At 37.0% G+C, this 12930-nt stretch overlaps 1 protein-coding gene across 3 annotated transcripts; it reads left to right on the top strand.

The window, feature by feature from the left end:
- The first annotated feature begins 912 nt into the window (after positions 1–912).
- Positions 913–11667, top strand: mtpn (myotrophin). Of its 3 annotated transcripts, none has more exons than XM_027004047.2 (5): positions 913–1009; positions 1222–1311; positions 7083–7196; positions 8191–8274; positions 10494–11667. In XM_027004047.2, exons 2-5 carry the CDS (start codon positions 1240–1242, stop codon positions 10578–10580), a joined length of 357 nt encoding a protein of 118 aa, XP_026859848.1. In that variant the 5' UTR covers positions 913–1009; positions 1222–1239; the 3' UTR covers positions 10581–11667. The 3 variants fall into 3 exon arrangements, with proteins under 3 accessions (XP_026859848.1, XP_026859846.1, XP_026859847.1); XM_027004045.2 differs by having other exon boundaries at positions 1196–1311; XM_027004046.2 differs by having other exon boundaries at positions 927–1311.
- The last annotated feature ends 1263 nt before the right edge of the window (positions 11668–12930 follow it).

Raw genomic sequence — 12930 nt, 5'->3', positions numbered from 1 at the left:
GCCGATTAGTGGGTTGGGAACTGCATGCTCTGCCCTTCGCTGTATTGATTGGCACATTTTATGCATCAACTTTAATCTGTCGAGGTCATCACCAGTTCCTTCCACTCCTCCCCCCATCTTTGCTCTCTCTCACACAAACACACACACACAAACCTATTCACTCACATGCACACAACTGAGGCTTTAAGAACCTGTGCATTTTAAGATTTGTTTTCCATTATGGGGTCTCAGCCAGAAACAAGTAGAAGATAATGAAAATGGTAATGGGAGAGGTGAGGAGGGGGTTTAGTAAGAGAAAAAGAGGAGGGAGCAGAGAGAGAGAGAGAGAGAGAGAGAGAGAGAGAGAGTGTGTGTGTGTGTGTGTGTGTGTGTGTGTGTGTGTGTGTGTGTGTGTGTGTGTGTGTGTGTGTGTGTGTGTGTGTGTGTGTGTCTCACAAATGTGGCCATCATGGCACAAGAGAGTAAAACTTTAAAACTTATGCCCTCACTCTGTACCATACTACACACATCACCCTTGTTCTCATTGGTTTTCACATTGGTACAGCACTGCAGTATAGTAATTGCACTGCACATTTTTTTGTTTGTTTTAAAAAAGGTTTTCTTTTAAAAGGATGCCATTTGTTAAATGCCATTGTTTTAAATATACATGCTATGAAATGATGTAGGGTTCCAAGCGAAGAATATCCCAAGAATATCCCAAGAACGTGCCTGGGACCCCTATACTCTATCACCGTATGTATATTGCATGATGAAACTCAGTACATAAGATAATAGCTGCATTTAGAATCTTTTTATTTGAGAGTTTTTTTTCTCTAGAATCTTTTTTTATTTGAAACTGTCTTTCTCTATTGCAAAAAGGTACTGAATTGGTACTGACTTTTAATTTGAAAACAATGAATTTCATCAGGAAGTTTCAATCGCCGCTCGTTTCTCTGTGCTAGGCGGATCCCTTGCATTCACGTCTTTGAAACTTTGTTTCGAATCACATATCTAAATACCTTTTAACACAGTAAGTGACCCCTTTATCTGTTACATTGGTGCCTAGCTAAGTGTTCAAGATCACTGATGTAACGACCCTTAAAGACAGTATTTGCAGACGTTTACGGTAAAAGCCCACAAGGTTTTGAATTATCTGAAGTGAGCGAACTAGCTAGTTAGCCGCTAGCTAACAACAGGCTCGACTTCTTAATTTTAGGTTCTCTGATAGTGAAACCGTTTCAGCCTGACAGAATAAAGAACATGGGGGACAAGGAGCTGATGTGGGCCTTGAAAAATGGTGATTTGGACGAGGTGAAGGCTTTATTGAAAAAGGTAAGACATTGTGTTTTACATTATCGAGAAAGGAGTTCCAGGCAACTTATTGTGCACTTCTCAAAAATTACAGTAACTAATGTTAGTTAGCTAGCTAACTAGCTATACCTTAGCTACCTAGATAGCCCTATATAACAAGATTGAATCTGCAAAATAACACTGAATTATTTTAACATTGTCCAGGCAGCTGGTCGTCTATTAGTCATAATGTAACAGTTAGCTAACAGCTAACCTGCAGCTGATGTTCGTACCTGGCGAATAATATCTGACAGCTAATCGCTAGCGTTTACTTATCAATATAAATCTAGCTAGCTAGCTAACGTTTCTATTCTAGTGACGTTAACCTATCTTACCTAACAAGTTAGATAGGATATCTTAACAATTGGGTGGTAGCTGAAATACTTACCATACGCTAGCTAGCTGGCCATACATTGTGTGATATTGCAAAGTAACGCTACAAATAAAATGTTTTTTGTTTAAATAATGTGTAAAATTCGTGGTAGTATGGCTAGCTAGCTAACGCTAGCTGTCTTGCTCAGTTTAGGCCCCAAGCAGCTGTTGCTACTAATTCTAACCGTTTGTTGTCTACAGCAAGCTAAAGCGAGGTCGGCATCCATCTAACTTAGATGTCATTAACACTTGCTGACCAACATGTTTTATTTAGATAGCTGTCAACTCATCCGCTTTCAAAACGTCAATGTACGTCCAGCATGTGTAATGCTGTACATTATCTAAGCTAGCTGCGTCAGCTAATGTCAGTGGCTTGCTATCACCGGTGTCGATGGACAGGAATTTGGATGAAAGGTTGGCTAACCTAGCTAGGTAGCTACATATTTCCTGTCAGAATTAAGTTGATTATACAATACAGGAGATGTTTGTAGTTAGACAGCATGCTTTGAAGCTGCAAGGTAGTAGCATGTTTTGAAGAACATAATTAGCTCTCAGTATTATGCGAGGATTGTCTAAGGAGTGGGCGTGGGGTGTATCGTTGTGCTTAATAAAAGATGGTGTACCATGACCAGGGAAACCTTGCCGAGAGAATATTTGAATGTGGCAGGCCACAAATCGGGGTCAAGATTAAACGCTAGTATCCTCACAGAATATGTCGTCTCCATTATAAATCAACGATTACAGATATCAGATACTTTACACAGACCCAGTGGCAGTTAGGTCCACCATGACAGTTGCTCTTTCAATCGTCCCAGTCAGTTATATTACGTTCACGTAGTGATAAAAGACCCCTTGGAATATTTACCAATCAATACCAATACCTTTGCGTTGCCAACTGTGCTTTGGTCAATATCTGCTAGTTATTGTGGATGGATCATGCCCTTATTAATTCCTCCATAATTAAAGATTAGTTCAGGCAACTAAGTCTTCAGGTTTTGTTTTTTCGACTTCATGCATGTACGGGTGATTTTGGCTTTGTTTTTAGGGTTAATATTATAATCCTTGCACTTTGAAGTGTAAGACTTCATAACAAGATCGTGGTAAAGGGTAATTCAAAACAGAAAAAATCAAGAAGTGTTTTACTGCAAAATTCTATTTTATGGCAATATCACCACTACACAAGAAGGGAAACTTACCAGTTAAGTAAGTGCATTAGGGGTGGCAGAACCTACAACTGTTTGGTCTTAAGTGCCTTCTGCAAGTGTGGTGCACAAAAGGAGGACGTAATAAAGTGTATTCCAGCAATATTTCCTTCTAAGGTGTGAAGGAACATTTTTTTAGATATGACTTGCTCATTGTCCAGCTCCTATTCAGGTAACCACCCACAAAAAATAAATGCTTTATCTAGTCTTACCTAATGTTATATTAAGTTAACAAGTTCAATGTCCATTTCAGTCATTGTAGTATATGTTTTTTTGTTGTTTTTTTTTTACTTTTCAGCCATTATGTTGTGGCAGCAAAGAAAACTAGGCAGTATTATTTTAGTAGATTAACTTAAACCCAAAACCTCTTAAAGCTGACATGAACTTTTCACTGACTGTTGCCACTTTAGCTATTTAAATACCAGCATTTAGATTTTCCCATTTCAGTCTTATCGTGTCACAGAAGCAGAAGTTATGACATGGAGGACTACATGTGTCTTAAAGTTCCTGCTTATCTTCTTCTTTTGACTTTCTATTGTAGTTAAATAGATACTGACATTTAAAGCTAGTAGGCTGCACTCTGGTTTGCTGCAGTTTGGCATGAATGGTGTATTTCTGTGTCTTTTCAAAATGAGCAGTTGGAGACCTCAATTGGTTAGATTTCTCTTTGTGCACTCAATCTCCAAATGACCAGTAGCAACATACAACACACATAACTGAACCCTATCTATCAACAGGAGATCTTGTGTCACAATAATACACCACAGAGTCATGTAATGTTAGACTAATGCTGTGCTTGAACATGTACACAAGGTATTCTGTTGAACCACACTCTTTTCCATGCAGGCACGAGGCTTTCTTAGGCTGCCCAACAGAGCTCCCATTTCTGAAAAAACTAAATTTAGATGCACAGACCTGTCTCCATATATGTCATCTGATTGTTCTTGTTGGTGTGTTTATTTGTTTTACTCTTTTTCTGCTCTCATCATTCTTGCAATAGTTGTATGGTATTTCAAAACAGTTGTCTAACCTATAAATTAAGATTGCTGGATTATCTCACCTGCAGTTCTGAATTAGGCCAAATTATGTTCTGTGAATATCAGTTTTTTACAGGATGTTCACCTACCACTTTTACAGAAAATGAAAATAAAATAAAATATTTGTCAGCTAGGTACAGTATAGCCATGTCTAAGGTTTGTCATTTGGACCCAAAGGGAAAATATTTGACAAGCTAGCTCAGACTTGCTTAAACATGTGTGGTGGTCTACACAGAGATGCATTAGTAATTCAACACAAAAAAACAACTTAAAATTAAGGTTTTGTGATAACCTCATTAAAGGTTTGCTGTCATTTTACATTCTCAATAAATGTTTTTATTTTAACCCACCATGTTATAGATTATAGAGGTTAATTTTTTTTTATTCAGTTCAGCATATGCTGTCAGGCACCCCACGCCACGTTACTGGAGAGAGGTGCTTCAAAGCTTCTGTTGATTATTCATCAGCTCTGTTGATTTATGCACCTTCTTCTGTGCTAATCTTTAGCCCAAATCTATACATCTAACCTTGTCCCCTTTACCTCATCTCAAGTGACACTCGTAAGTGAGCAAAGGATGGTGTAAAACCCTCTCAGAATTGAGACATGCTTACATGTGATGTCAACAGGAACAGCGTGATCTAAATAAACCTTCACACTTCAAGGACATATTAAAATTGCTACCAAGCTATTTTAACAATGGCTCCATGCTTCAAAATTTGTCTACCACAAAACGTTATACAAAAAGTTATGCAAAAAGGCCCTGAAGGCAAGCCTGCATCAGAGTTTAGTTTTGAAGCCTCATGTCCAGGGTTTGGTACTGAAGTTGGTACTTTTAAAGGGGGCTGACCAAATTACATATGTACTACAGTGATGCAGACAAACATCTCTGAAATATGCTAAATGCAAAGCTGGCCATCATTGTAATGATGAACAACTAACCTAAGGAAACATCTGGTTAACCACAAAATGTATCTAAATGCTGGAGTGTTCTGTATTTAATGGCCTGAAAACCCAGTTCCTCGCAACAGCTGCTACTAACACTAATGACTGCAGCTATTGCCGAACAGGTTGATCCATCCACGGACAATAAAGATTTAAGTGAGGAATTGACAACTTTATTGACATCTTCGGGTAATCACTAGTTGGATAAGTTGTTGGAGAAAATGGGGCTTTTTTCACTGTTGTTTGACATTACCCTAGCTAGCCTGAGTTGGAATTTCTTACCAGCGTGCTATAGCTATAGACAATAACGTTTTGGGAAACATAAGATACATTTTGGGAATTCAGTCGCTTCACTGCATCTGGAGAACACAGTTAGGAAACAGTGATCATTTGTCAAACTTTTATGTAATCGGAGGAGAAATTCACTCAGAGTTAGCCATTTATTACCATGACTTATTAAAATCATACCTGGGGAAACCTGACATTTTTGTTAGAAATTTGGATATATTGTCAACATCATTTTCTCAAGGCTGACTCGTTTAGTCCGTCACACTCTAGCTTAGCTACTTTTATGAATAACTTCCATCACTAATTATGTCCATTTAGATGAGGGAAAATCTGTGTGGACATTCTGGTCAGGTTATTTCATCTGATGCTATTTCATGTTTCACTTATGTTATAATTTTATTGCTAGCTACATATTTTGTGAATTTGGCTTGAAATCCTCTCTCAAATCAGCTCATTAGCTCTAGCTTTAGATAGCTACATTTGAATATTACAATGCAGGAACATATCTTGGTAACTAACTAGCTATGTCTTTAGCAAGCTAGTATAAGAAAGGATCGGGTACACTGTCCACATTAATAGCTAGCGTTAGGTGACTTATTTTTGCTCATAACTGTATTCATTGCTATGATGTATTGTTTTTGCACAAAGTCTGCATATTTCCTTTTTTTATTTAATTAATGTATCTATCTATAGTTTTTTTTTTTCTGTCATATTTTCAGTTTCTTTGTCTACTTGGTTTATTCAATGTTCATTAGTGTTCATTTATTCAACATTAGCCTGAATGTATCTGTTCCAAAATGACCATGTTTACAATATAATATTTACTTGATTTATTCAAATTATTCTTTTGTATGTCCTCATGGCAAATTTGGTGTTAAATTACATTGAAATGGCATTTTTAAAAAGTATTTAAAATTATTAAATCAGACTTGAGGATGCCTGCAGTCCTGTGTTAATGATGCCATCATTGCAATGGCTGACAGCGATCAAGGCAGCTCTGCCATTATGTCAGTAACATTTCTTGCTATATTAACTTTAGTATAAAGTTTCACTTCGCCAGGCTTAATATAATTTTGAATTAAACATTAATTATTGTTAGCATCAGCTCGTGAGTCATGTTTACCCTCTAGCTTTCATTGACAGGTCTACCTGTCCTACTGTCAACATTTAAAAAAAAAAAGAATGTCCATTAACTTAATGTCCATTGTTCATTTGTTTTAGTTTTCTAAATCTACTGGGTTTTTCCTATTTTTTTTTCAACCCCACTAAACTATCCTCCTAAATATTCAGATCACCTGCTTCCCCCGACACATACACAAAGGTGCGTTAGTATTTTAAGGTCTGGTGGACAGCAGGCCATCATAATTCGTCTTAGAGAGAATCCTTCTATCAGAAATGTTAGCTCAAATATTTGGTTTGGGTTTTTTAAAAGATTTTTAAATGTTGTTTGGTCTCTTCTTAAATGCAATGTTTCTTCATCTTTCTTTTATTCCAAGCATGCAAAGGTGTCAGCAGCAAAGGCAGTGGATCAGTAAAAATAGTCAATAGTCAGATATTGCCTGAAAATGATCTTTGCCTGAGGTATGGAGCAGGACCAGAACAAAGACACACTAACCAGGGTTCTTTTAAGAGTCATTAGAATATCCTTGGTCTCTGCACTTTCTGTCTTATGTGAAAGAAATACCTGTTTTTGTGCATGTACTAATTTAAGATCTTGTGGTGTTTGTGGTAGAGATGTGTTTCCTCAGTGAGGTCACTTTTAGACAGCTTGATCAGCTTCTAGTGTGCATCACTTCTGTCTCTATTATTGTTGATGGTGTCTGTTTTAAGTGGTATAGCTTTCTAGGCTACAGGTAAGCATGATGCCGTCTACCAACCTCATGATGGGGGCTGGTGGGTGGGTTGTTACAGGATGATGATGTGAATCGAACGCTGGAGGGCGGCAGGAAGCCACTGCACTATGCAGCGGACTGTGGCCAGACTGAGATGCTGGAGTTCCTGTTGTCTAAAGGAGCTGATGTTAATGTAAGCATACATAAAGTACTGACACACAGCAAAAGTTCAGTCCTAATGGTATTCTGCTTACATTTCTCAGAACTATTGAGTATGAGACAAAATATTATTGCCATAGTTTTTGTCTTTGGGGTAAAAATAAAGCATCAATTTGTACCTCACTTAAAAATGCTTTCCCTTCATTTCCTATTTAGGCTGCCTGGAGTCTATTAAAACAGAACATGCATAATGGCATAATAAATTGCCCTACTGAATAAATACAGGCAAACCTTGAGCAAACATGTAGTCAATTGTTAATATAATCATTACTGATGCAGAAAAATTGGAAATTTAGAATGTTCATAATCATTGTGTTACTATTTTAAGAAAGATGAAATACACTTTTGGTCAAACTGATGTTTTGGAAGGGAAACATGACTATTTTTTACTTGTTTTAATAATGACCTTAATGACAATGACAACTTCCACATTTTAAACTTATGATTGGAACTATACAGGATAATTAGCAGTACTTTAACACTTTAGCAGCAGTAGAATATTATTCATTATTTATTACATATACCTTTTTAAATGTTTTAAATTTTAAATGTTTGCTTTTCACCAACACCATCTGAATGACTACCACATTCATATGATATAGAAAAGTTATAGTCCTTCAGACACTCATGAAAATCATTTACTGTAGTAGGTAATATATTCACTAAACAATTGATTTATGGCCTCTTCAATTGGTTTTAGATAAAGTATATGTAAATGAAAGATATAGGTATTCATACGCTATTTAAGTTTCTAAGTGAAATACTGAATGTGTTACCAAAAATTTATATTTTTTTACTAACTTTTTTAAGATGATGGTGCTGTCTAGGGGAAAATATTTATACTAGATATTCTATGGGTCAGCATATAAAGGCTGTAGCCTAGAAGCTTTCTACCATTTTTGTAAGTTTTGCAAAAGGCTAAGCACTAATAGTGTGCATATAACCCTCTCACTTTCTCACTCTCTCAGGCTCCAGATAAACATGGTATTACTCCCTTGCTTTCGGCAACTTATGAGGGTCACGTCAACTGTGTGAAGATTCTGCTAGAGAAGGTACAGAACCGCACTTAACTGGCTCTTCAGAAGAACTCTATAAAAGATGGTTGGGTCCTCAGTATTTTGTAGAATGTTTGTACCAGAAAGGATGGCACTGGAGACAATTGTGGGAGGAAAAATTAAATGTGTTTGATTTTGGTACTTTAGCGCCAACTTTTAATGTTTAGTGGATGTTGTAGTTTTTCTCCTAGTTTATTTCTCACCACCAACCAGCTAATCTCTCCATCAGTTCGCACCTACCAACCCTGAAGTGTACAGCATGATGCATGACATTAAGCACCACATTCATTTCAAAGTGCTGTTTGTGCTGTAACAGAGCCCAATTTCAAGATACATTTGTTATTCTGTGAATAACATATAATTTATTTCTATTCATAAACAAAGCTTTGTCTCCTTCACTTGTCTATGAAGTTGTTATACTGATGAATATTAGAAGCCTATATTTGAAAGTATTATAAATGGCATTGCCTGCCATTTTAGCTCATGGACAGGATTAGTAAACAACCTGAACAGTGAATTGCCTTGCGACAGGGATGGTCTCTGAAAATAAATGCCCTGCCTGTCTCTAGACTTTCAGAGATTTAATCTCAATTTTAAATGGATTTACATATTTTTAAATAACTTTCATTCTGGAATGTCCCAGGGGAGTTTCACTTCAGCTGTAGGAAGCAGTGCGCAGGGTAGCGTAAAGAACAAAATCCACCAAGAAGAAAAAAGATCAGCTATGTAGGTTTTGTGAGCAGCAGCAATTATGCAGCTCTTTGCCAGTTTTGTGTTTGGGCTGTTCTCTTTTTTTATACAGGAAGTAATTATGAGTAGCAACTTAAGTGTACTCATCACTCTTAAGATTTTTTTTCCCAGCATAGGTCAGCCATTTGAAAGTAACAACAACTAGGCAAAACAAATTGTCATATTGCCATCTACTGGGCAGCATTTTTAATGCCTTTGAAAACTATTTGGCTTCTGAGATGCATGAAAATCTTTAAAGATAGCTAAGAAAAAAATGCTTCAGTTCCTAGAGGCCTGCTTAATTGCAAGGTAACAATAATGGATGTTAAAAGGTGAGTGTGAACCCTTATGGGTTTTTTGTTCATGAACACTTCAGTTGTGTGGCGGTCACTTGTAAAAAAAGACCCTAACATTAAGCTGTAGGGAATGTAGGAGTTTTAACATTGAATTCAACACCCCCCCCCCCCCCCTCACTGGCACCTACAGTGCCAGTCAAAGGTTTGGACACACCTATTTTTTATTTTTACTATTTTCTTCATTTTACAAAAGAATAACGGTATAAAAACAATGAAATAATGCGATTGTGCTTTTAAACAAATATTTGTATTGTTTAAACAAAGTAGCCATCCTTTACTCTGCTGACAACTTTGCATGCTCTTTGGTGATCTATATGCATAGATAGATATAGGATGAAGCACTAAAGTTCTAAATGAAAACTATTCATTGAGGGGGCATTTAAAATGAATAAATTTTTAATTATTTTATTTTGTGAGTTTTTTATATATATAAAATTTTATTTTATTATTATTATTATTTTTTTTACTGAATTCATATGTAACATATGTTTTAAAAATACATTTAGGCATAAACTATTAATTATCATGCCTTTAGGACTTTGTAAATGTAATATTGTCAGGTGTGTCCAAATGTATGATTGATACTGTACATGCTCGTGTGCGTGAATGGGTGTATGTGTCTGCTTTCTGTTTTAAATGTATTTGGGAATATGCCATATTGATCTGTAAAGGAGATGCCTGAAAAAGCAGTGTAGAATATTCCTGTCTATAGCAACAGTAGGTCAATAGAGTGGCTTGGTAGTAGTGCTTAGAAATGCTCCTTGGGGCATAAGCTGCTCATACATTATGTATAGAGTCTCTGTCCCTCAGTCGGTAACACCATAATGAAGACTTAATGGACAGACTATTCTGAGGGGGCATGCGTGCGTGCGTGTGTGTGTGTCCTAAACAGGCACATACAAAATATATTTTCTCTCTCTCCCCTGATATGTTGGTTGGAACCACTGTAGGTCAGGTTCAGCAAAACAGTAATTCTGATCAAGAAATAAAGAATTGCAGGAGGGTTGTCACTTCCACATTTTTCTTGGCCTTGTAAAAACCACTCAGAACTGAGCTTTTTTTGTTGTTGTTTTACTCATATGCAGCAGGTGACAACAGTGATTGTGTGTGTTGCATTTGCTGTGTCTACAGGGGGCTGATAAGGAGAGGAAAGGACCAGATGGGCTGAGTGCGTTTGAGGCGGCAGAGAGTGAAGCCATTAAAGCCTTGCTCAAGTGAGGCTGAGCCTGGCCTGCAGCTCCTAGGTGCAAACAGACATTTGATAGCAACAAGACAGAGCTCACACTCTCACGCCTCTCTTCCTCTGTCCAGTGGCTGTCTTGTCTTCTAGGTTTTCTTTTTTTGTTTCACATTTACTTTTTATTTTTGTTTGTTGTTTTTTTATTATTATTATTATTATTATTTTGGGAAATGGGTGTGTGATTACTATCTTATTTGAAATGTCCATTGATTGAACGGACTGCTCATTCACTCAATACTCCCTTAAGGACCACTGGCTGTGGGGAAGCCCTCAGTCTCTGTTTGTGTCATGACTAAATACAGACTCTTAGAATTCATGCAAATAGAGAAAAACTACAGCGCTTATGTACAATACAAACGTTTCACATGCTGTAAACAATCCCCTGTCGAGGAATGTGTGGAAAATAATAGAGTAAATGTGTTTTGTACTGTAAAACTCAAATGAGCTGATTATTTTAGTTTAGTATCTGTATTGAGAAAGCAGTTTGACATTTAACATTAACATTGACAGGATCTTTTACTCTAGTTCCAGTGCTCTGTCTGAGGCTAGACATGGAATATGGAATTGCTGGGGTGGAAAGTTTGAATATTACTAATACTTACGGTCTCCCAGTGAAAGGCCCCAATGACTTCTGCAAATATCCATAATGCTTCGTGTCATTCCCACACAACAGCCTTTATTTCCTTCTAACAGTAAATTACAAACGGTGAATTGAAAGTGGTGTAGAAATCATGTCATGCCGGGCTGCTGTTCTGCTTTTCTGCTCAGTTGTGTTTGTACACTTGAGGGGAGTGGGGCCAAAATGAAGAAAAAATGAGTAATTGCTCTGAATTTTCTAGCAGGAGTTGGAGTAGAATGAGAGGAGCAGTATGTGTCCCTTTGCAGCTCTCATGTGACTGATCCTGATGGACTCTACTACTCACCCCACTGCATGCTAATGCCTCCGCTCCTACACTCTGCAAACGCTGTGCTTCTTTCTTGCTCTCTTGTTTTGCTTTGAAGTAGCAGATGTCACCATTAAACAAACAAAAGACAACATTTTAAAGCTTTATATCTGGCATCATTGTGAGAACAAAAAATAAAAAATAAAAAAAAACTGAAGTTGAGCCAACTGATATTTGCTTTGTTTGTTTTGTATAAAATCTGCTTGTAAGGGCTGAAGATTCAGCATTGTGCCTACTGGTTATCTCTGTCTGGATATCATTCTGTATCCATGATTACATCATTTAAACCTTCAGTGGTCCTCCAGCAGGCAGCCACTCTTATGACCCATAAACGAGTGGTCATGGGGTCAGGTGGATGCAAAATTTAGGGGATTACCAAACAGTAGGGAATGGGAGAATGATCAAGCACATGTATTATGAGGCCACTATAAATAAATTACATCCCACATTTGTATTGTCATGCACATGAATTATAGGTTAAAAGGCCAGAGACAATGTCTGGAGCTGGAGACAAGATTTATGTTACACACAAAGCTAGTTTCCATCTCAAGCAAAACAAATGAAAAAGAAAAGATTGTACAGAGAACAAAACTAAAAAATTCAGTAAAAACAATTGATCGAGAGTACACCCTGGTGCTTTATCTAGATGGGAGTAGTAAAGGGGCTTTAAGAAGGGTCTTGAATTAGTCGTAGTTCTTCTCATTGGCAAGTCACTAAGTAGCAAAAAATATAATAAAATGACCATTGGCCATATACTAACTTTGTATTCTTTTAATGAAATTAATGTGGAATTTACATAGCTTAGAGTGCCCTCCTGAATCCAGGATGAAATTCATTTCTTTATGAGCTAGGTGTATAAATGCTGCACCTTGAGGAAATTCATAAATTGAAATGCCTTTTATAAATTTGGGAAGCTGTGTACCACTCTAGGGTTTTGCACTTTGTAGTCCTTTTCAAGTGGAAAAGCACACTTGAAGGATTTAAATTATTCCACAACAGCTTATATCTAGATCTCCTAGAAATGCTCAAAAATCTGCTCTTAACCCCACAGGTCTTCAGGTGGATTTAGGTCCTGTAGTTATGTCCAAATCTTGTTTTCATGACACACAAGCCACTTTTGTGTTAATCTTGGGAAATGCTTTAGAAGTTGGTTCTGATGGCAGATCTTCAACAGTCGGCTTTAGCCTCCTGACAAAAGTTTGAGAAGTTTTACTCTTTAAGATTTCCTGGAATGTGTTGGTCCATAATGTCTTACATCCTAACAATGGGTTTCATGCAAAGATATTATGAAATTTCTCATTTCTGTTGTGAACTCAGTACATATAACGGTGCCACATCAGATTAAGCACTCATAAATTAGCCGTTGTGGTAAATGACCTGTGAA

This window comes from Electrophorus electricus, chromosome 2, assembly GCF_013358815.1.
Source record: "Electrophorus electricus isolate fEleEle1 chromosome 2, fEleEle1.pri, whole genome shotgun sequence".
Taxonomy (NCBI): Eukaryota; Metazoa; Chordata; class Actinopteri; order Gymnotiformes; family Gymnotidae; genus Electrophorus; species Electrophorus electricus.
This window is presented reverse-complemented; position numbering and strand designations above follow the sequence as displayed.

Excerpts from the sequence above, each read along its gene's own strand:
- mtpn (XM_027004047.2), top strand. The coding sequence starts at position 1,240 with ATGGGGGACAAGGAGCTGATGTGGGCCTTGAAAAATGGTGATTTGGAC. Across the intron at positions 1,312-7,082 it reads TGAAGGCTTTATTGAAAAAG|GATGATGATGTGAATCGAAC; the intron begins GTAAGACATTGT and ends GGGTTGTTACAG. Across the intron at positions 8,275-10,493 it reads TGAAGATTCTGCTAGAGAAG|GGGGCTGATAAGGAGAGGAA; the intron begins GTACAGAACCGC and ends CTGTGTCTACAG.